The sequence below is a fragment of the Cyprinus carpio genome, chromosome A7, assembly GCF_018340385.1.
Source record: "Cyprinus carpio isolate SPL01 chromosome A7, ASM1834038v1, whole genome shotgun sequence".
NCBI classification, from domain to species: domain Eukaryota; kingdom Metazoa; phylum Chordata; class Actinopteri; order Cypriniformes; family Cyprinidae; genus Cyprinus; species Cyprinus carpio.
In genome coordinates, this window is record NC_056578.1 from 19,654,760 (window position 1) to 19,680,036 (window position 25,277).

Here is a 25,277-nt window from a genome sequence, read left to right on the forward strand (position 1 = left end):
AAAATGTCCAGATCTTATTGAAATGTATCATAATACTCACTTACGTTTAAAGGGAAAGGAATGCATGTTTGTTAGGCCTTGAGAATGGATGTAAATGTATCTTTTTTGGTCACAGCTACCTTTTAACACAGGGTCTCAAGAACTCAATTTCATTTTATTTTTTTCTAAATTCTGTGTTTTCCATTTTTATTTTTCCTGGAGATGGAGATGAAGTAGATGCGGACTGTCCTCATATAATGTGTTTGAGTTTGTGTAGAGGACAAAACTTCATTCATTCACACACAGACAAACAGAACATGCAGACTCATTAGCAACATGCACTGACTGGCTGTCATGTTTATTTCTGCTGTGTAATAGACTGTTAGAATAATCCATATTGAGTAAAAATGTCCAGAGCTTATCATCACTGTGGTCATAAATTTTATTGTGATCTTGATATGATAACATTTATCCCTCAGCCTATCATAAAGTCACTGATGTATAAGAGACATACAAAGAGCTTCTCCAGTGCATACTTATGCAATCATGTGCTCTGTTTCAAACAAGGAATTCAGTGTAGTAGCCTGGTATCTACAGAGAAGCACTACTTAAATGTAACTATTTTGGTCAATGATTTCAGTCCTCCAAAATTACTTTTATTTTATTTTTATTTATTTTTTTGCCATTTCGTCCAAATATTTTTGTTTGTGAAATTTTGCTGCATCACTAGTGGATCTAATAGGATAGTTTAATCAAGAACTTGGGGTTTTTTTTTCAGTAGTTGATCCAGCGCAAATGCATTCAATCATTCACAAATACCCTTGTCATCAAAACCTTTTATCCTGTAGTAATATTAAAAGGAAATGTGAAATGTGTCCTGTCTATCAGTAATACACAACACAGGTGTTTTTCATTTTGCCTTTGCATTAAAAGTGAATGAAAAACTCAATGAGATTTCAAACAGGGCTGATCACGGCAGAAACAATAACTCTGAGAGACAGAAAGAAAATAAATATATCAAGTGAGGATGACTGACACAAAGGAGTCTGTTTAGGAGTGTAGCTAAAATTCTGCTTATCTAAAAAAGAGGAGAGGTTAGTCCTCTAACATGTTTTTATATTTCCAATATCGCAATATGCTACCCAGCATTCAGCTTCATTCAGAGTATTAACTCTCTCATAGAATTTGAAGGCTGAGATCCAGCACAGACAAACTGTTTCTTAGCAAATTCATCCATCCACTGATATCAAACGCAGTGCCATTGGTATGTAAACAGGCCTTCCTCTGCCGATGCTCATCTTACAGCTACATGTTTGTCTCTGTATGGTTCTAAGCTACAGCTCTTTGTTCATCTCTTCTCAAAGCTATCGGAACAGAAGAGGGGAATGTAAAAGCAATATGTTGCAAGAAAGGGAAATGAGAGACTTGATCCTTCCTGTTTTTCTTTTATCCTTTGCACTTTCCCCCCACCCCCCTTTTGCAGGATATTGCAATGAGGGTATTGTGGCTAGAGGGGACAGAGAGATGATAAACAAATCTCCCCTACAAACACACAAGGTCACTTTCAGCAATGACATATTCCACACATTTGTCCATTATTACATCTCTTATACCCCGATATATCTCTTATATGCATATATATATATGAGCTATTTTATACACACAATCACTCACACACTGCACTTGCCCTCAGGAAATCATGTTGAGATGGGGGGCCAGTCTAATTGTCTCCCCTGCTTGGGCTGGTCGCCCAGAGGCCTCCTACACAAACCATTACATTAAATCTGTTATCCAACCAGCCACAGTGCGCTGTGGGGGCATCTTTAAACACATCCTCCATTTCCGCATGCATGCAGACCTACTGCTTCTTCTTACAAACCACAAAACACAGTCAGGCTGACTGACCCAAACCAATGAGTACAACCAGACCAAACACTCTTCTGAAAATTAATACAACAACATTGATTTTCAGAGACGTTAATGGCCAATAGGGTATGAGGTTCTGTCCGCAAAACATCTCTGGCTTGGACAGCAAGTGTTACGTTAAATGCTGTATCACAAGACTAGTATAGCTTGGTGTGGTTTGGTAAAGAGGAAATGGTGCTTTTGCTTTGAGGGTGGTTACTGTGGTCAGCACTCTCGGGTCTGACCTCGGGCCAGTGAAAAGAGAACTTAGGACTTTTAAAGCAGAGAAGAAGTCAAGGGTGTACAATGGTGGAAGTAAAATAGGAATGGGTAAATGGATGACAGAGAGAGGAAGAGAATAGCATGATACCAGCTGACATAGACAAGCCGGAAAGGCCATGGAAAACAAATGTCTGTGGTATGCCTAAAGTTCAGAGTGGGGCATATTCTGTGGCTTTGGCTATTGTGAAAGACACACTCTAAGCCTCTCTTTTGGCTTTATTTGCTAATAAATTCATAGAAGGTGCACATTTATTGTTTTTTACACATTAATTTTCACTGGATTCACAACAGGTACATACACACATTTGTTTCCTTCATAGGCGGAGCATGTGAAATTAAATGAAAAGTGTCGATTGTGGCATTACATTTATATCTGCTCATGTTGCATCATATTTATATATTTATTATAACCACACACACACACACTATTCCATTGAATTTATGAATGCAATGGCCAATCAGAGTAAAACTCTCACACGAGAAGATGCGGAGCAACTTAGCTCTCCACAAAACCTGTTAGAACAGCACATACAACTGGTTATGAGACCCATTGTTTGTATACTGTATGTGTGAAGCTCCTTTTCACAAGGAATCTTTATAAAGCAGATGGAAAAGTTTTATTGTTAGGTTAGGTTATTAAAGATGCAAATGTGTACCATTCAGTCAAAGGATGGATGATATATGTGCACAACATATGGTTCAGATAAAAAATTTTCTATGCTTAAACAAACTTGTGTAGAGACTGGGCAAGGAGTCGTGAAGTTTAAAAGGCCAACTATTTCCAATTAGGGCTAAATAACTTGTAATTAACTGGAAGTTAGTTACAAACAATCAATCAGCTTTTGACCTTTTGCCCAGTTAATAGACAATTGTCCTCCGTCTCTCTTTAACAAGGTGGAATGGCAGCCTTCTGCATCGCAGCCATAATTTTTTAAATAGTTAGTATTCCTAATAAACAACACACTTTCTTTTTTGTTCATCCTGATTATGAGTGTTAAAAGAGAGGCTTGAGTCAATTAAAGCAGTATTCTTTGTACTTGTGCCAACCCTGACATATAAGCCAAACACTCACACTTGACCGGAACAATCCAATATTGGATCTTGTTTTGTTTTTGAACACATCCGTTAAAACCAAATGTCTGAGCTAAACTGTCTTCGAACATGCATTAAAAACTATTTGAAATATTCCTCTGGGCTTGAGGACTTGTCATCACTGATTTCATCCAAATTTTGTAACTTTACAATACTTTTGATGTCCTCAAGCGGACCACTTTATTAAACCCAGTAAATTAACATCTGTAATAAATGGCATCTTCTATTGAGAGTCTCAAAAATGTTACTGTAATCTGGAAGAGCTACATTTACAGACTGTGATATAATACCCACAGAACCATGACTGTATTCTACTTTTTGATTTTGTCAATCATACCAAACAAGTTGATTATTGGCCCTGAATATGGTTCTTTATTATTGAATAAAACTCTATAACCTTTATTTCAGAAACACATTTGCATGTACTTTTCTACACAACTACAATGTAATTATATGAATGAGGGCTTAAATAATTTATTTTGGGACTTTTTAAAGCAACTCTATCAGAATTTATCTTATCAGTCTAAAGTAAAAAGAAAAAAAAACTTAATACTCTTTGAAAACAAGGTTGCATTAGGCCATAGACATGTCTGTATAAATAAAAAAGATTGAAAGAAAATTTGCAGTTTTTAGCTTTCTCCACATAATTCATATGCACACTGGCTTCGTTCACTGCCAGCTAAATGTTAAACTGAAACCTCACTTACCTTTAAATGCTACTCCACTACTCACAGTCATAAATATTTCATACTTAAAACTACATGAAACTCTTTTAGGTTGGATAATTCTACATTGCTGCTGGTCCCAAGAGTGCTGTTCTCCACCCATGTAGTCTGAAGTGTTATGTAGAATTGGGCATCATCTGGATGGACCTGCCTGTTTTCACACCTGCCTGGTGGACTGATCTGAGGACAGAGAACAGAGTGAAATATATGCAGTTCAATAGTGTAGCCACTGTCAGAAAATATACGAATGGTGCAAAGATAGACAAGAGCATCCCAATTTACTACAGGATACTGCTTCAGTCGACAACAAATGTTCTCAAATTAATTTAGATATGTAATACAGTGACTCTAGTCTGTACCAATCCTGCACCATATCAGCATTAATCCACTTTAAAATGAAGACAGGGTGACACTGATCATTTCAAGTCTGTTAAGAAATGAATGAAACCTCTTTGTCATCAAATTGTCAAAAGAGCAAAAAAAGTACCACAATGACTACGTTTATTCAACATAATTGGAATAGACATACAAGTCAAATATGCAGGGCTGCTAATGGCTCAGTAAATATGGCAAAGAGTAGAAGAGGGGGACTTCTGCCGGGTCCGGCCTTGTGATGACAGCACAGTAAAGGGTACCTTACTTAGCCCCAGTCATTGATTCAGAGTACAATAAATGTGTAGTTAATATATGGAAATTTGTTATTGTAACTAAACAGTGGGTTTAAAATGCAAAGTCAACAAAACCGCAAAGGAAACAGTAAAATAACTGATGCCTTCAAGCCTAGTCAAGCGGCAAATGCTAGGTTGTTTTCAGCAACTTAACAACCTCTGAAATACTCAACGAAATGTGAGGCATGAGGAAGGAAATAAACGAGACATTTGGAAAACTGGGAGAATCGAGCAAGCAAATAAATGAAGGGATAAAAATACTTGAAAAACAAATGGACGAATCCAAAGAAAGGTTGCTGATATGCTGAATAAACAGCTTCAAATGGAGGAGAAGTTAGAGGACTAGGAAAAACGCTCAAGGCTTTCAAACGAATATGGACTGGAAGATGGTGCAGAAGGGAGCAGAAACATGACTGAATTTGTATAAAACATTTAAGCAGATTCTTGAGTTGCCCGGAGACAAGGGCTGTGGTGAAGTTTTTGCATTTCCCGACGAAACAACAGATTTTACACAAAGCTCGGGCTATTAAGGATTTGCAGTTGAATGGAAAACACATCGCACTGGATCGTGATTATTACAGTACTGTACAATGCAAGCCAGGAGAGTATAAGAAAGAATGTAATATCAAGTTCAAGTCAGAGATACAGAAAGTTTAGCTTGAAGATGGAGAAGTGGGCTACAATTCTGCTTGTAAGGCAGCGGAAAATGCAAGGACAATTTTCAACAGCTCTGGTTGGAGATATTGAATCTCTCACAAAATGACTGATTAAAATAATCTCAGGCAAGTAAGCTGAACAGACTTTAATGCTTAGAAATGCACTAGAGTCTATCTGAGGTACTGAGGTACACTGTTTTCTTCACTACAGAAATTTCTTTATGAATTTGTGTTCAAATGTTTGGTTGTGTTAAATGTCAGAATAATGGTAAAATGTTTAGCAATAACGAAAAAAAAAAATGTTTAGGAATAATGGAACAAGCCCAATATGATGCTGACTAAAGAGGAATACAAGCTTGGAAAAAAACTTTATGGAAACAACATATAACCAAAAACAGAGAATTTAAAACAGCTCAAGAAGACTACAAGGGAACTACATGATTTATTTACTGAGAAAGTAGAGAGGAATCTAAGGTTCTTGAAGCAAAAATTGATTGAACATGGGAATAGAGCTAACCATTTGTTAGCCTCTCAGTAGAGAAAAAAATGGTTTCAACATTGTGCAATATATGTATATATGTATATATGTATATATATATATATATATATATATATATATATATATATATATATATATATATATATATATATATATATAAAACTTAATACAACATTACATTACAACAACTCTGCTGATAACCCTTTTTTTATATAAGCCTACAGAAATTTCGGAGACCTTCGCTGCTTTTTATAAAAACCTTTATTTAGATATAGACATATGCTCAGAGGCAGAACAAATAGAATCATATTTAGATAAAACTGACCTCCCCAAGATGGATCTATAGATGGACTATAATCAAAATTTATCACACTTTTAAAATTCTAGATTTTTTTTATTGGCCAAAATTGCATTCAGCGTTTTTTTGCAGCATCAATGTGGTCGTGTCAATATAAATACTGTTTCACATACTACAAAAAACAAAACTGTAGCCTGTGTACAGAATGCAGATAGCAGTACATTATAATTCATTAATTCTATGATTCTTTTTAAAATAATACAAAAACTATAGCACAGAAGTCCGGTCAGGAAGGATAGCCTACCTTAAAAGCTAAACAAAGCATTCTAACATGAATAAGAAAGGGGTTGAAGAACGTTTAATAAGGTTAGCACCTATTAACAAGAATACTCAATAAGATTAGTTTTAATTGATTGGCTCCATTAAGTTAACTCTATTGAGTTAATCAAGTTAATTCTATGAACTCCACTAATGGCACCATTGTGACCATGCTGAGACCATTTCCACTGGAAACGCAAATTTTCAACTGTGCACCCCCAGGAGAGAATAACATTAAATGCAGCTATTGAACTATTCCATCATGTTGAAGAATGTGAGCTATGACATTTTACTAAAAATAGAAATTGGTCTATTCCTGAACAAAGCAGAACTGTAAGTTTTGGTATGCAGCAACATCAAAGAGAGACTAAACGAACAATGAAATACCAAACACTTGAGACAGGTTGACCCAGGTTCTTCCCCTCTGAGAAGGAAAATATCAGGTGGGGTCGGGATCTAACAACCACCTGGGATCCATTAGGGTCTCCATTATATTTGGGCTTCTATTTCGTTCCCAGCTCGCAAAGCCTCTGAAGTGCGAGCAAGCGCCGAGATCGCACAGCTGCCAAGGTTGTTAACCTGCAGGCATTTGTAATGTCGAGTGGGAGTTGCTTTATTAGCGGAGTGAAATAATCTCTACCAAAGTGGTTGAGATGATGACAGACCCAGATTTATGACCCCTGTAAAAGCCCCAGGATTGCGGCTGCTCCAGAATGCATCATGAAATCTAATAAGCAGTGAGACTCACTGCCAATGGCATAAATTCATGCAGATTTTGATCTCAGAACATCTGCAAGGCTAGAATAATTCATGTTGTACTCTCAAATAAAGGGGCTTACAAGTCCTCCGATAACTGGTTTTTGTCTGTTTTGTGAGGAGGCCTCAGGTAATCCTTCGCCTCGGGGACAATACCTGTCAGAACTGCATCCAAAACCACAGAAAGTGCGCATCAAAAGCCACAAATTCAGAAGCAGAGTCTCTCTGGTCTCTACACAGCATCTGAAACGTTTGCATTTATCTATCTCTTGTGATGCGATTGGTGTAGTGGAAAGAATTTAATAATGAATTCTCCTAACATGACTTGGATGAAAATAGGAATAAAACACTTATGCAAATGTCAGAGACTGATAAGCAGTGAGTTCTTATATACATGTGCGGTTTTATATACTCTCAAACGCATCTGCATTGCTCTCTTTTTCCGTGCAGACATAACTGGGTTTTGACATCCAACTGCTTATAAAACAGCTCAATTACTCCTTTGAACACAAACACATTTCTCTGCATGCGGCATCTAGTTTCAGTGCAGTCTGGTTGATTGGGAATCTGTGCAGGCAAAGTGAATACTTTGGGATTGGCAGACAAGTCTAAATATATGCTGTTGTCATATAATAATTTTTTGGCCAGGTTCAGGAAAGGGGGGGGGGGGGAATACAGCAGCACTGTATGCTCAGATGCGTCCATCCCCACCTCACATCTCTAAAGACTCTTTACAATCATTTCGGCAGATGTGGCAGCAGGTGAGCCTGGGTAAATATTCACAGAGGCATTATGATGCGAGTTGGCATTCTATTGCCCATCTAGAATGGGAATGACTAGACATGACACACCAGCAAATTCAGTATTTCACCTGCCAACCCCTCAGCCAATGAAAATCAAGTATTAAATCACACAAATATTTGATGATAGACCATTTCACCTGTGTAAACAGAGATACAGTGCCAACATATTCACTGCAGAGGAAGCCTGAGCTCAGGCTGTGCATCTGCTAGGACAGAGAGATTTATATCCAAATATTTCCAAGATACTCTTTAAATAAAAGCCAACTACAGTTTTATAGTCTCTGGATGAGCTTGTTTCATTGGACAAGGATGCAATAGCTGGATCAACAGGAACCTTGATGAATCCAAACATTATAAATAAATAATTTTGTTAGTCTTTAACTGAAAATCATTAGTATGATTAAGCCAAAAAGGGGGGTAAGTTATAAAGAGAGAGACTGACATGTGATACAGCAATGTTCACCAGCACACAGTGAATATATGTCACTTCCTGGCCTTGCCTTCTGAGAGCATCAGTTATAAGTCTGCTCTATCATGAATCAATGCCAAAGACTTAAAACATAATGTAGGTCTGCCCTCTGGAGGATGGGAGTGGAGCTACACCACACTTCTGTCTCACTATAAAGGCAGTAACTCCTCAAGGGAGAGTCTTAAAAATCACATATGAGAGAACTGGGAAATCATTCTGAGCCCAGATTCATTGTTATGACCTCAGGCAGTGATTCAGAGAGGACAGTGCTTACTAAAATATGCATCTCTTGACCATTTAGCCTGCAGAAGCTAATGAGGCATTAGCTGGAGAATATTTAATGGACTCTGCTGGCATAGTAATTAAGGGCAAATGACAGAATTGGAGCGCGGGCACAATGGGGCCTGTGCTGTTATACTCACTTAACATGATGGAGTCCATTAGGCACAATATCTTCATTCAAAAATTAGATTTTTTTTTTTTTTTTTCAAACAAATTACTGGAACAGAACTAGACCACTACGCATGTAAGAGAATATATACAATTTCTACATAAACAAATGGCTATTAGTTTTTGAAGGCCCTGCAAAAACATCAATGTGAAGACATCACACTCAGATTGTACCTATAGACATCTTTGTACTGTGTAGAATAATAGTACCTTAAGGGAAAATTTTACTATACTCAAAGTATAGTCCTAATATGCACCTTTTAGGGGTAGATCAGGTATAATGGTGTCCCTTTAAAGATACTTTTACAGTGACAAGCTGTAACATCCCTGAAGGTACACATCTAACCATTTTTTTCAGACAACAGAGAAATGACTTGAATTTGTGAAGTCATGATCTTAATTTATCATCAGCACATCTGATCGGACCATTCAGTGCACTCATCCAATACACCGTACATGATTTGTCAGACTGCTGACTCTCTCTGTGGGCCGTGATACTCAGGATTCAGTCGTTTGTTGTGCAGATGACTCATAAATATTTCCTTCTGTTTTAGAAAGCAGGTGTGAAAGGCAGAAACTGGCTCTGTGAAAGCCAGAGGCATGAAAGGCTGGACGCAGCAGCCACTGTTCCCCACAGGATCCTACCATCTAACACCTTCAAGCATCCGGAAAGAGTTATTCAGGAGGATCTGCATTACGATCCAGGGCAAGCTGCAATCATTAAGGTGCAATCAAAGGCAGACGATGCAAGCAAATCACAGCAACACAACCCTACAAAAGCTACAGATGAAAGGGGCAAGATTAGAGAGGACATTTAAAGCCATTAATCCAATACCTTGCCTTATAAGAAGAGGCAAAAAGCAATTTCATTAGCATCCAGGACAGCAAGCTAAAGGCATGTTATACTTACACACTCATGGCAACATCAAAAGAGCCTGGCCTTAAATTAAAGACGTTTTAGGTAATTAATTTCTGTTAAACCGCTGGTATATAAAAGCAGGTAAGAGTGATGAAAAGTTTTTTTTTTTTTAAGTATGACATTTAAAGGTAAAAATCACATAATTCCAAGTGATTAGAATGTTCTTATTTGTAAAAATCGACCAAACTCTCACTTTACAAAGATGACTGCAAGATTGTGCTTTTAACTCAACACTACAATAAACCCCTGTGTAGCTCTCAAAACACATGGTATTCATTGAGCTTTCCTTTTTTCTTTCAAAGTGTTCAACAAGGGTTTGTTAAAGTTTACCAAATGTGGCTGAATTTCAAGGAAAGAAACAAATGCAGATGTAATTTTCCACTTTACAGCCTGTTTATGTATTGTGAATTCCTTCCTAGGAGACGGGGGCTTTCATGTATTAATTGGATTGTGTGACTGCGGCTTTGTCTGACAAATGCACATTTTCAACGCTAATGATCGACAGTCACAACCCTGAATTTGCCTAAAGCACTTTTGACTGTGAGCCTAATGAGTAATGAATAAACTAATACCTTATGTTCTGCTAGCAGGAAACTCTTCAAGAACATGAAACATTTCAAACACCTCTAGAGCCACACCTTCAGCCCGCTGCTGGCCTCCTGCCGGAGGTATGAAATTAAGTTAACACTGAGAGCTGGGTGCAAAAGGACAACTTTTATGAAAGGTTTTGATCCACTTCAAATGTTGACTACTGTATACTGTACACTATATCAGGACCATATTGGTTATCACACGATATAGAGATTTTTTTTCAAATGTATCAGTAGATATTCTGTCTGTGTTAGGTATACCGTTCCAAAGTTTGGTGTCAGTGAGAGTTTTTAAAATACATACATATATATATATATTTAGAAATTCATAGTTTTATTTAGTTAGGACACATTATATTGATCAAAAGTGACAGTAAAAACTACTGTACATTACAAAGATTTTTTTTTTTATTTTGAATTAATTCTGTTCTTTTGACCTTTGTTCATCAAAGAATCCTGAGAAGAAAAAAAAATCATGGTTATCACAAAAATAATTGCAGAAAAAAAAAATGTCAACCTTGATAACAAATGTTACAGCTAATAAGAAATCACCTTAGATAATACATATTTAATTGTGCATCCTCATTTACACCATTTTCATATTTATACTCTCAAAAATATGCATCCTTTAGAAGTAAATAAGCTACATGTTTTCCTTTGAGAAAGTTATTGCCCTGTCTATTGTTGTAAAATCTATGTAAAATGTCATCCTTAACCAATCTCAAAATGAATATTCATTTTTATCCTATACATGATAATGTTGTGATTCACTGAATTTTGTTTTGTTTGTTTGTGTGTGTTTCTTACTATTTTATACAATTAAACCATATATTAAACATTTTATTATCTGCCATTTATTGGTTAAGGTCCACCTGAATAAAAAAAAAAGTCTTTTCTCCAGTGACGTCAGACCGTCGACCAGTTGAGGTCCTTAACAAAAACGATGGCATAACAAAGATGGCAAAAAATGGAAAACATAATGCTCTCCTCACCTTTCCCCTCAATTTACCTCTTAACAAGCACTTAAAGAACCACAGTCCTGCACCGCAGAGCAAGAAAACCAAACGATTTATAAAATCAAGAAAGGACATTAGTTGCAGCACTACTTCCAAGCAGCCAGCCATCAATTCCACAGGCTTATTCTGTTAAACCATGGACACAGCCCCATGTGTCAGCTCTTAGCAGACATGTGAAATGCAGTCGATTTTCCATCGAAGCCTGGGGATTATTAAGAACTCGAGCTTGGAAGAGAGGACAACCACATGTTTCTTGTTGAGCCCTGACCGGAAAAGGGGGAAAAAGTAATAATGAGTTGATACATAAGGCATTAGTGGTTAACCAAGAGCTAATGAGGGAAAAAGAACAACAATGAGCTCAGATGTAACCGTTTAAATGTGCAGTTTAAAATTTCAGCTTTGGAGTACAACATCCCCTCCTGCACATTTACCACGTGGGTTGCAAGTCTGTTTAAAAACAAGCTGAACAGTATCAAATTTTTGTACCTGTGTGATCTAATCAACCCTCTGCCCATGTGCCGACCCACTCAAACACTTTTATGGAGGTAAAACACTCAAAGTACAGAATCCACTGCTATGGTCTTTCCTTGTGCATAAAAACCCATGCATGGACGGATGGAGCTTCGGCCCAGCGGTGGTGGTAGGACTCTCCTGTGGCCAGCCAATAAATCCTACAAAATAAAAGAGTCTCTTTTATGTTTTCAACCATTTTCCCCTCATCCCAGGTGTTATATGATGGATGATGAGGTCAGGGAGGCATGGATCACATGGCAAGGATCAGAGAGGAGCTAGGCAGGAGACATGTCGAATCCATCCAGTCCAAATCAGCCCCATGTGTCCTCCAGAGTCCTGTTATCCTATAAATGAACTTTATTGAGGCAACAAAGTGCATGGACCTCTGCAAAAACACTGAAGGGGTGAGCAGACGTGACTGATCAAGGGTGGCTAATAAGAAAAGATACGGTTTTCCGTGGCATTCTTTTAAAAGGTATTAACGCTAAAAGCCCAGCAAGAACAATGTATGGGAGACCTGATGATAAGAGGATGAAACAGATGAGAATGGGTTGTTTTGCACACCTGCATTAGTTATTAAACTGTTAAAAAGGAAGGCAAGAAAACTTCAAATGCACACAAAATCAAAACAGACACAGCAGCACAGATTAAAAAGGGAGCAAATTATCTGCGTGACACGTGGAGGGCTATGTGGTCAAAGTGAGCGTGAATCACGACACAAAGACTACCGACTGAGTAACTAACCACATTAAAGCAACATGATCAGGGTTGATCCCCCCCTCCCAAGTCTGCCCACCTACCAGGGGGCCAGCTAAACGACAGGGTTACACTGTGATCCTTATGGACATGATTAATGGTAGAGAAAAAGGCAAAGAGAGGGGAGTGGTGGGAGGATGTCTGGTTCTGCTTATGGTCCTGGAAATGAGATTAAAGGGAAAGCTCCAAACAGATTGAATTGTATTTGCCATAATTGCTGAGAACAGCTTATGCAGGGCAGGCCACAAATAACAGACTCATAAAAACAAGACTGCAAGAGAATAGGGGGAGAGAGGGAGTCAGAGGAAAACTGAGAGCTGTCATTTAAGCAATCATATATATATATATAAAATCTAAAATTAATTAGGTGTGGGATGAGTTTAGAGCTTTGGAAAATCACCTTTAGCATCTTTAAAGGAAATGTAGTGGTTAAAAAGTGACTGAGACTACATAAGATGACAGATGAGATGACAAAAAGACCAGCGACTTACTGAAGCATATTGTAGAAACTAAGATAGAAAAACAACACTGATTCTGTTGAAGGATTACAGTTTTTACTCGAACCTTAAAATAGTAATAAGAATAAAAACTATGACCTTTATGGGAAGAAAAATATGGTCTTTTCTTTGTATTTGTAAATCTCATTTTGTTTTAAAGGCAAGTTAAACACTAAGGTACAAATCAATGCAAACCACATGAGGAAAAAAAAAAAAGCCCTCAATCTAGATTTCATTGGATTTAAAGTAATAACATGTGTGTTCACTTCAAGGAGAGTGAGGGGGGCTGGAAAGGCCTGCCAAAGGCAAGGTTCGCTTCATGACACTCTGAGACTGCTGGGATTAATCTTTTTCATTTGCACAGAGCCAGTTTAGTCTAAAATAGGCACTTTTATTGATGTTAGACTCAAAATATCACAAAAAAGGAGAGAAAATGTCCAAGGAAAAACACAGACTAACTGATAATCGTAAGAGCACAGTTAGAAAGTAATACTAATAAATAATGAAACCGTTACAATTAGTCATCCCGGCAGAGAAAACCAATAGCCTCAGTTAATACCAATCAAACCAAATGGCACTATGGTAGTGTTTTAAAAATAGATACTAAAAAGCCAGAGGATCATATGACAGTTTAGATGAAGGAAAAAAAAAAAAAAAAAAAAAAACAGAGTCACAAAATATAAAGTATGTAAGTCTACCGTCATGTTCGGAAACCTGAACCGATTATTGTGCCTTTCCATTCCAGTCCTGCTGAATTTTGAAATATTTACCACAAACATGGTGTTCAATAATCAAAAGTAGTACAAATCCATGTAAAAGGTGATATATCAGATTTGGGAAGCATCAAAAGGGAGAATTCCAAAATGCCTCACATTCTCTTACACAAAACCACACATCAAACTTGGCCAGCCAAGTCACACCACTAGATGGCGATATCAGTCAGGATAAAGGACCATGAGGGATAGTGTGTTATGAAAGTCTTCATTGTTAAATGCTTTGCTCATACAATCATTCATAAAAAGTAGTCTGTTGCTGTCACTGCAGAAACAAAGCAATTTTACATAAACACTTCAGTAAAAGAACTACTCCATCCTAACTCACCCAACCCAATAGACACCCACTGACTCAAATACATCACGCACATTGGGAACAAATGATTCAGTTTATGGATATGGGCAAAACTGCACAAGATAAGTTTAAGATGAAGCTGCAGTGGTGTGCTCTGATCTTTTGTCATGACTTTGGACCATAATTCTGGGACCCTTCAAAACAAGTATGTCCAAATGATTTTTACTGTGGTAACAGTGCTGTGCATTTACGCTCTTACTGTATACTGTATGTGTATTAACTTATAATATTATTACTTTCTGTATTGCAGGATATTCAACAACTATGCCACTGGCATTTCATAAAACTTAATCGGGCCCAGGATTTGCCTCTGTGCCCACCACTCCACTAATGCATGGAAGCATCTCCCCTAGTGCTGAAAGATCTGCTTTCTCTAACCTCTAACTTACTGTAACCATTGCAGAGATTACAATAATGGTGGACTGAGAACAGAACATTAAAATATCTCTAAAGGGATGCATCTCTCATTAATACACTGTAGATGTAGCTCAGATCAAGACTATAAGAGTGGAGGGAGGGAATGGTCTTCTTTAAACTGTAGTTATTTCAACATGAAATAAGGGGTACTCATGTTTATGATTTATGTTTTTGGATGGGTTTAACTATCCCTAGTGCTATATTTAGTACTGTCACTAAGCAAATCTATATTACAGATCCACATTGTTATTGCTTACATCACTCAACCTAATCAGGGCATATCAAATGTTGCAAAATGTGACTTTCCGACCGAAGTGCTCCAGAGCAGTATCAAACTGCACTGAGCTGAATGGGAGGTTAGTTACTGTGTGAATGATGAATTGGAGTCAGTGTAGTCTCAGTGTGCTGAGTTCAACACACAAAACCTTGTCTCATTCGAATGATCTGCAATAAGGCAGCTTGGACATCTTCATCCATGTGACCCTGAAAGACAATAAGTGAGCGGTATTTATTTGGGATAAATTAATCTTTAGAATTGCTTCCAGACAAATCTATGCAACGACAGGCTATGACCCGTATACTATTATGGTACATAGAAAACCATACACTATAAAATACCTAAGAGTTTTCAATAACATTGACATGAGAGCAAAATAGATGGAAGTGCTACTGCAACAACAAAAAGAAACCTTCTACACACTCAACTCACATTCACAGACAATTACCTGTGCTGCACTGAGCAGATGAGTTCGATAAATTGAAACCACTTCTCTATGTTGCCTCTCAGCATCCTGTTTAGATGATAAAAAAGGACAAGACCTATCAGGCAGTGTTTTACAAGTTTCATAATAAGGTCTTGCAAGGTTATATGGTCAGTGACTTTATAAACACAATGCAACCTCAGCAAAACACAGCATTACAGACAAACATACCCTAGGATGGGTGGGAAGCATAGGGTTCTCCTCTAAAGCTACATATCTATTACATTTACATTAATTCCTCCATAACTTTGTTTATAATGTTACAAATAGCTTACATTTGTTTAGAGGCTGTTTGGATTTTTGTTTTATAGGAAAGCCAAATGATACTAGAAAGTAGGGATATGATGCAGGGTAGATTCAAACCTGTGTAAGTTTGAGGTCTGTAAGAGTTTATTTTTTTTTTTTTTTTGAGGGAGTGAGAGAGAGAGAGAGAAATTACTTCAAGACACATTAAACTGATAAAAAATAACAGTAAAGACATCTGTTATAAAAGATATCAATTGTCATTATATTAAAATTTCCATTCAAAGAATTCTGGGGGGGGGGGGGGGGGGTTAACAGATTCCACAAAAATATCAAGCAGAACAAATGCTTTCAACATTGATAATAATAATAATAAGAAGAAGAAGAAGAAGAAGAAGAAGAAGAAGAAGAAGAAGAATTTGAATATGTTTTATAAGAGTTAGTATTTGAAGAAGAAGAAGAAGAAGAAGAACTATTTCTTGAGCACCAAATCAGCATATTAGATTCATGCGATACTAAAGACTGGAGTAACGGCTGCTGAAAATTCAGCTTTGCCATCACAAGAATAAATTACATTTTCAAAAATATTAAAATAGAAAACATTTTCAATTGTAATACTATTTCACTAATTTATTTTCAAAAACATTTAAAAAAAAAAATAAAATCTTACAGACCCCAAACTTTTGAATGGTAGTGCATATTTTTTTAATTATAAAATGTATTTAAATAAAACTGTAACATGTAAAATTATACATATACTACAACACTTAAAGGAACACTCCACTATTTTTTAAAATATGCTAATTTTCCAACTCCCCTAGATTTAAACAGTTGAGTTTTAACGTTTTCAAATCCATTCAGCCAATCTCCGGGTCTGGCGGTAGCACTTTTTGCTTAGTTTAGCATAGATTATTGGATCTGATTAGACCGTTAGCATCTCGCTCAAAAATGAACAAAAACTTTCAATATTTTCTATTTAAAACTTGACTCTTCTGTAGTTACATCATGTACTAAGACCAACGGAAAATTAAGTTGCGATTTTCTAGGTCCATATGGTTAGGTACTATACTCTCATTCCGGCGTAATAATCAAGGAACTTTGCTGCCGTACCATGGGTACAGAGGAGTCTACAGAAGAGTAAAGTTTTAAATAGGGAAAATATCAAAACTCTTTGCTCATTTTTGAGCGAGATGCTAACGGTCTAATCTGATTCAATGATCTATGCTAAGCTAAGCTAAAAGTGCTACCGCCAGACCTGGAGATCAGCTGAATGGATTCAAAAATGGTAAAAATTTACTGTATAATTCTAGGGGAGTTGGAAAATTAGCCTATTTTCAAAAATAGTGGAGTGATCCTTTAAGTAAAGAAGACCATTTAACACAGAATAACACCAAATCTTGGAAGACTTGTTAATAATATTGAAAGAAATACGGAAAGTGTTTCCTGAGGCCATTCTATCATTACCAGTTCCTTCAACCTAGAATCCATCCTAGAATCCATCATGAGCTCAAGTCAGTCAGTAGGTGAGTGTATTATTTAGCCCAAAGTGACGGAATGTCAAATTTGTGAGGAATTACAAACAAATCCACTGGTATGTGCATGTGCACAGAGCTACTCACAGCCAGCTGCTGCTGGAGGCTCTTGACCTGGGCTTGGAGTGTGTCAATGTGTTGAGTCTGTCTCTTGTTGGGCGCGTTGCCAGCATAAGCCAGCTGGGATAAGCCATTCAGAGCCTGTTTCAGCCTTTCAACATCTGCCAACAGTTCTGTGATCTGAAATGAACACCTTGCTTATAATCTGACAAAATATCAAGCACTTATCGAGAAAGCTCTTCCACATAACCAATAAGTATATTACAGTCTCACCCTTTTGTCTTTACGCTCAGTCTGCTCAGAGGAAGCCTGAATCCTCTTCTGCAGGTCTCCAATGGTGCTCATTGATTCCTCATATCTCTCTTTTAGATCTCTGATCTCCTTCTCAATGGAGGCACTCTTCACCTGCAAGGCCTCGGTTTCCGCTCTCGCCCTCTTCTCACCTTCCCTAGCATGTGTTGTTTCCCTGTACAGATCCTCATATTGCTCATCCAGTCCTGATAGCCGATTGCCAAGTTCACGCACCTCCTCCTCCAGCTTGTGCTTTTCTGCTCTGAGCTGGGTCACCTGCTCTTCATGGCTGTTGAGATCATCCAGAGCATGTGTGGCTCTGAGAAGCTCAGTCTGCAGAGTGGCTACATCCTCAGCCCTCTGCGCATTGGTTTCTTCCTCCTCCCGCAGCGCCATGCGAAGCTCATTGACCTCACGTTCCAGAGCCGCTTTAACCTGGCTATACTGGGCCTCATCGAAGCTCTGACTCTGAAGCTGTTTCTCTAGTTCATGAACACGCTGGACTTCCAGTCTATGAGCTTCTCGTAAGCACATGCACTCCTTTTGCGCCTCCTGCAGGCTGCCACTCAGAGAGCTCTGCATGGCCTCGAACTGCTCCAGATGGATATACTCACAATTCAGTTTCTTTTGGAGACTCTGGATCTCAGAGTTGCACAATGCATTTTTCTCTTCTAGTTCGGCCCGCTGGATTGTAACCTCTTTATATTGCTGCTCCAGCTCCACCAACTTCAGACTCAGCTCCTCCACCTGGCCCTTGCAGCGATCCTCCACTTCTTTGTACTTCTCACTGGACACAAGCCCCGTCTGAAGTTTCTGCTGTAGAGATGCCATCTCATCCTTCAATTTTTCGTTCTCTTGTCTTTGGCATTCCCCTTTGGTCTTTTCGTCATTGTACATCTCCTGCATTTCGGCAAGTTTTTCTGCCAAGTCCTTCAGAGCAGTGTTGAAATGCATCTCTTTTTCCTCCATAGCAGTCAATGGAACAAACTTCAACTGCAATGCCTCCATAATAGTATCCAACTCTTTCTTCTGTGCTTCGATTTCCTTGTGGAGCTTTGATGCGGTCTCCTGAGCACACTGGTACTTGGAGTAGGCATCTTGAGCTCTTCCCTCTGCTTCTGATAAAGCTTTGCTCATTGTATTTTTTAATATCTCATGTTCCACAAGGCTGATACAGTCATTTTCTAACTTGGCCTGCACTTTCTCAAACTCCTCATTCAACATAGCATTTCCTTCTTTCACCATCTGTAACTCCTCTTCCCGAACTCTACAATCATCCTCCAACTTTGCGATTTCAATCTTTGCTTTCTCCAAAGCTTCATTTAACTCAGTCTGCACTCTCTCATTCTCATTCTTTGTGACAAACTCAATGTCAAAGCTCTGCTTCAGTGATGCTTTTTCAGCTGCCAAACTCTCAAGTTCACTGACTTTCTCGTGGTATTGATCCTGAAGGCTATTAAGATCTCCTTCCAGTTCTGTGTTGCGTTCTGTGAGTGTAGCCACCTCACTCTCATAACGTTCACAGGGGATGTACATGCTCCTCAGGTTGGCAATGTTCTCACAAAGAGAGGTCTTCTCTTCCTGCAGCCTCTGTAGCTGCTCTTCAGCCTGTTTTCTCTTCTCAGTCTCTTCTGCTAACCTAACAGTCAACTCCTCCACAGCGAGTCCCATAGACCTCTTCACCTCCTCATGGTTTTCTGAGGTCACAAACTTGGTCTTCAGATTGTTGCTGAGTTCCTGCAGCTCCACTCTGAGCTGTTCTCTCTCATCCTCACCTTCCTCCACTTCACAAATTAATGACTGACACTTTGCAGTGACATCAGCAAGTTTCTTCTTCAGGGTTGAGGTTTGCTCCTCCAGAGCAGCCCGGACTCGCTCGTGCTCTTGCAGGGGGACGGACTGTCGGTCGTCCATCACGCGGTGGAGCTCTGCCACTTCCTCCAGCACACGGTCATAATCCTCCCTTAACTCAGCCAACTGTAGCTCCTTCTCATCCACAGCATTGGTAAGGAGGTTCTTCATGTTGTCAAACTTCTCTCCTTTGACCATTGATGTCAACCTGCCCTCTGCAGTCTTCACTTGACCCTCCATGTTTAAGAGAGTCTCCTCCATGTTTTTATGGTCTTCTCGCATTGCACTCAGCTCTGCAGTGAGACTCTCAACCTCCACAGCCAGAAGACCTTCACCTTTCTTATACTCCTCCAAAGCTTTCTCACTCTGCTTTAAATGATTCCTGACCCGCCCAACCTCAGCAGAAGCACCCTCATACTTTGCCTTCACCTCATTCAGCTGTGCTTTGAGGTCATCAACAACTTGGTTATTGAGATGCTCCTTTACCGCAACCACATGAGCCTGAAGCTGTTTCACCTTTGCCTCAGAGTCTATCATTCGCTTCTGCACATCTCCCATGGCTTCCTCCAGCTCATGTATCTGCTGATCCGACTCACATTTGATGGTCTCACACTTCCTGGTCAGCTCCTCACATTCCTGAGACTTGCATGCTAGAGCCTTTTGGAGGCGGCCCACCTCCTCTTGTGCAGTCTCCTGCTGTCTGCGGACACATTCAAGCTCTTGACGAAGTGTCTCAGGATCCCCAGCCACTGGCCGAGACAGCTCCAAAGGTCGAGCCACAGATCGAGATGGTCCTGTAGGCTGTAAGATCTGAATTCAAACACAAGTTGGCATTCATTATTAATCACACAAAACATTCTGACAGTATCCTGTCTGAGTGTTTTTAATGGATAGTTACAATGCCACAGTGGAAAAGACTGGAAAAGTTTATTTTTTCTATTAGAGCAAGAAATTGGTTAAATAAATAAAACTATCAGCAGCCAGCCATAAAATAGAAAATTAAGATAAAATGGTTCTCATACATTTTTCTAATATGGGGTCACACAAGGAATTAAAACTTTTGAAGAAAATTTTATCTAGGTCACATCCAAAGTCAGACATCTGATCCTACTTTAGTAGGTGCATTTTTTCATCTTTTAATGTGTGCAGTGACCTCTAACATAGGTGAGAGTAAAGTCGTCTCTAGTGCTAATGTGACAACAAAATTGCATCCACCACATCTGCCCAAAAGCTGATCCCAGGCATAGTACATCCCTTCAGAGAATAGCGCTAATAAATCATAAACCCTTCTGACACTGCAGGCTATGGAGGTTCTGAAATGAAACGAGAGAGAGCAACTTTCAAATTCAGACTCCCACTGCCTCTCCTAAGCTTAACACAGCTGACGCAGACAGTCTACCCAATGCATTACTAAATATCAGAAGGAAAAAAAATATATATATAATACCAAACCTTGGGAGAAATAACTATATGTTAAGCTTGTGCATGCTCAGCAATCCTTTAGAATCAATTCTTGATTTTAAATTTAAGCATCTGTACTTGGAAGTTTGATGCTATTGTTGAACTCCGTAAGGAAAACAGGTCTCTGTTTATGTACACTGAACTGACTGGCTCCTGTGTATTTACACAAGTACATACAGGCCTGGTTTCACAGACAGGGCTTAGACTAAACCAGGATTAGACCATAGTTCAATTAGGACATAAGTAATTTTTATAAACATGCCTTAGAAAAAAAAGTCATTACTGGTGTGCATTTTGAGACAAAATAAAGGAACTGATATATTTTAATGTCAGTCAGAGCAAGTTTCTTTCAGTTGAAACAGTTCAGACTTAGATTTTAGTCTGGCATTAGGCTCAAGCCTTGTCTGTGAAACCGGGGGATAGAGTAATAATAATAAACTACATTTACTTTTTGTATACACATTTTATGGAGCTGAATGCCACAGGCTGTTAATTTATAGTGATTAATTCTATTGTTATTACTAATTACTTTACAATATCCATGTTACACATAATACAGGCAGAAAATCAAGTGTTACCCATCTTAATATGCTATAATAACCATATACATACATATACACACACACACACACACACTCATAGACCGTGTTTAATAAATACAGATTTAGACATTTTAACCATTTAGACCATATAACCCACTGACAGCCATTTTTGGGCACAGCAAGTTCATGTTAACATAAATGTTTAGTTGTGTTTTATTGTGGTAACAAAGAGCATGCCATACTTTAATGATAGACTTGTATTCAATGCAAAATTTTATGAATAAAAATCTGTTAGTAACCGTACAACAGTAAAATTCCTCAGAAATCAATCCTCTCATACTTCTGTAGTCATTCCACAACTGTTTCCTTAAAGACCTTTAACTTCAAGTTCGTCCCAACTGGCATGTGTTGAAGTTGCTTTACATCATGTAAATTATACATAAAATGTAATCAGCTTTTTGGCCTTAGCAGAAATTCATGGCATTTATGTTAAGATGATTTTAAAGAAATTGAAAGTCACCTGAGCAGAATCCAAGCTGTGTGACTGTCGCACTAATACATTGTCTTTTCCTACAGAAAAAAAAAAGAACCCAAAATGAAAACACACACAAACCAACCTTCACTTACAGAAAAATGACTTTTCTGACAACCCTACACTCAACATTTTTTCATCATCAGTACACTGTTTATATTGAGGTCTTTAATATCAAGGGTCATACTTAATTAGCATAAAGATCCAGATTTTAAAGACAAAATCACCTTTGATCACAGACTGGCCAGGGTAATCTCCCTGTAAAATAAAAACATGCAGATTTATTCATCATCTCATCAAACTTTGATCACGAGCTGCTCGATCTGGAGTTAATGAGCAGCAGTCTTTGAAGCGCATGTTGCAAAGATTTTTACTGACCAAATGGCTCCGCTGCTGGACTCTCACAGTCTCTACGGCCCTGGCTCCTTCCTCCTTCTCTTTGGCAGAAAGTAAAAGCTTCAGCTGTTCTCTCTGGTGTAGAAAACACGGATACAGATGCATATTTAACAGCAAATAACACCCAGCCTTAATAAAAGCAAACTAATAACCTTCCATCACTACTATGACAGAAATGGGAAGAAAATAATAAAGAAATTAAAATGAGAGCAGACAATGGTCACTAGGACAGAAGGCGGCATTTCCCAGGACAACACACAAATTACCTCCTTGTGAATGTCCTCTACTGCTGAATTTTTCTGAAAGAAGGAAAGAACAGAAAGAGTGACAGAGAACATGTATTAAACAAGATATCTTTAGAACTATTAAAATATAAACACTGCCTGCACAAATAAATACATATGAGACTACCATCTAGAAGTAGTTTGGCTTCTTTTACTATTTACTGTAATGCTGAAACCAACATGTAAGGTGCAGGCTTGCAAATAAATTGACCAATTATAAAAAAACAACAACAAAGAAACACCTGGCTGAGTTGGTGCTGAAGCATGTTAACTTTATCAAGCAGCGTTCTCTGATCCTGATGGATCTTCTTTAGTGTCTCCTGTTGGCTCTCATTCTTTTTCTCTAGGTCCTAGAAAACACAAACGCTACAAACAGTCATTAATTGTACACTCATTTGTATTTATCTACAGTTTGCAATGCAAAAATGTTTATGATGAATGTTTTACAATCCTTATAATTAATACAAATTCAGCTACAGAATGTGTAAGAGAACATGTAAATGGAACAGAATAAGTCCAGGTCTAATAATAAAATAATTTACAGGCAACAGTCATGGAGTTGAATGGCCCTCACCTGTATGATCTTTTCACGGTTAGTGGTTTCAGAGACCATCTCCGCAGATTGCAACTGACACAGAAAATAAAATATATAAAAATGACAAACCACACAAAAATAATCAGGGTGTCTTTCTAATCTAATTGCAGGGCCATTTGTAACATGATAAACGGTAAAGTGGGTCCAAAAAAATGCTACTTACAACAAAAAAATACTGTATTATTCATATACACTAGAGAATACTATTATTCAAATGCTAAACTATTCTGTTCCTGGCTGTGGAGCAGAAACTGCTGCTCCACATACACTTCTGACAAATCCACATGTTAGAAATGAGTGGTCCCTGATAATAATGGTCCCTGAAAATTACATATTGACCTTAAAATTATGACTAACATAAGTGAACTTCAGGATAAAAAGTGGTTAAATTACAAAACATGCTGGAGATAATTATTTCAGAGAAAAAATTATTTTGTCTTTCAATAAACACTGGATGGCAGTAGTGCATTAAAGTTTCTACAGCACTGCAGTCACTTCTGCAGGTACGATCAGATTAGATTAGACACAGAGACATGGTATGTAATAAGGAATTATATTAGTCTGAAGTAATTTGTTCTCCATTCAATATGATATATGTATAAGTGCTGAAATAAGAAAAACTAAATTGCGCTCTCTGCACATCAATCATGAATCCCATTTGTATTGCAGACTCTAGACGCAGACTCTTGCTATAGATGGCTCCAGTGAAATTACAATGAGAATGAAGGCAGCCTTTCTCTGTGCACTATGTCCAAAGAAAATATATCAGTGCATTCTGGATAAATAATAAAACTCAGACAATGACAAAAGTTAATCAGTAAGGGGGACAAGTTCTAACCTGTTGTTATTGATTATAATCTTTATATTATGTTTCTTTAAAATCGCATCTCCATGGAGATGCTCAGAATGAAATGAAGGTGAAAATGCTGTTTACCTGTCTCTTTTTCTGTTCCATCTTGGCAGCCTCTTTTGCTGTGAATATAAAAAAAAACATACAGCAGGAGGATAGAGATTTTTTTTTTCTAGTATGTATAAGTAGCGCTTCTTTTTCACTCTGAAGCATGAAGCTTGAAAACACACTGCTCTACAATCTTCTTAGGAAGTGTTTGCATAGGCTTTGATCTTTATAACCTTAGAACCTGATAAAGGTCTATTTCACACCAAAAGTGATGCAAAAAAGTAATGTGAACTGCAGGGGGGGAAAAGGATTAAAAACTTTGCATTCAACTGATTTACACCAAGAATGGCAGAAACTTTCATCAGCCTTTCTGTGAAAAGTTGCAATATGTGAAACATACTTAAATGAAGAAAGAAAAAAAAAACACTTAAATGCAAAGGACAGTGGAATGGAACAATGGAATTAATGAGGTGATAAAGGAATATCTTGTTCCAATGATAATAGTGGTCTACTGTTAATAATAATATGGCCAGAAAAGGCTTGGCAAATCACTTCTTTTCGCTCTGCTTGTTTGTTGTCGTTATGGCTATTTCAATTGCTTGCTCGGGCCACATTGACTAAAAGCTTGGACTGTGAAACTGCAATGAAGGACTACATTATATGCTGCTTGATTTTGCCCTCCCTTTTTTGTTTTCAATTTAAAAATTAAGATTCCTCTCTTTAATCTGACCTCTTGTGCTTTCTTTCTCCTTTACATCACTGACTGTCCAGTATATTAGACTGCAGACTTCTAACAGCTCTTATGTGACAAACAATAACTAATGCAAATAATAACAAGCAACCAACCATAAAACTGTGCATCCAATCAAACTTAATGATCTCTGGACACATTTAGAAGTCATTTGGTCCAGTGTTTGTTCTATGTTTTGGGCCACTGAATCACATTGTCATTGTTGTTCATGCATTACGAAATTTTCCAAATGAGTTTATGTTAATAATTTTATACATTGTTGTGCCAATGCGATTTTTAGGAACATTTTAGTTCCTTTCAATTTAGGATTTAAAGCACTGCTCTATTGCTCTAAAGCTATATAC

General features: G+C 37.9%; 1 protein-coding gene across 5 annotated transcripts in view; it reads right to left on the minus strand.

The window, feature by feature from the left end:
• Positions 1-13,561: 13,561 nt before the first annotated feature.
• LOC109078827 (uveal autoantigen with coiled-coil domains and ankyrin repeats protein-like) overlaps positions 13,562-25,277 on the minus strand; it is a 53,828-nt gene continuing 42,112 nt past the window's right edge. For 4 of the 5 annotated variants that reach the window (XM_042760185.1, XM_042760184.1, XM_042760187.1 and 1 more), the window contains 11 exons: positions 24,219-24,256; positions 23,264-23,317; positions 22,932-23,039; positions 22,672-22,704; positions 22,388-22,480; positions 22,237-22,267; positions 21,998-22,047; positions 17,606-20,284; positions 17,360-17,512; positions 15,462-15,527; positions 13,562-15,219 (listed from right to left, as the gene is read on the minus strand). In XM_042760185.1, the coding sequence (XP_042616119.1) occupies positions 15,148-15,219; positions 15,462-15,527; positions 17,360-17,512; positions 17,606-20,284; positions 21,998-22,047; positions 22,237-22,267; positions 22,388-22,480; positions 22,672-22,704; positions 22,932-23,039; positions 23,264-23,317; positions 24,219-24,256 (3,377 nt within the window). In that variant the 3' untranslated portion in view covers positions 13,562-15,147. The remainder of the gene's footprint in view (positions 15,220-15,461; positions 15,528-17,359; positions 17,513-17,605; positions 20,285-21,997; positions 22,048-22,236; positions 22,268-22,387; positions 22,481-22,671; positions 22,705-22,931; positions 23,040-23,263; positions 23,318-24,218; positions 24,257-25,277) is intronic. The other variant, XR_006160443.1, reaches the window with a different exon arrangement.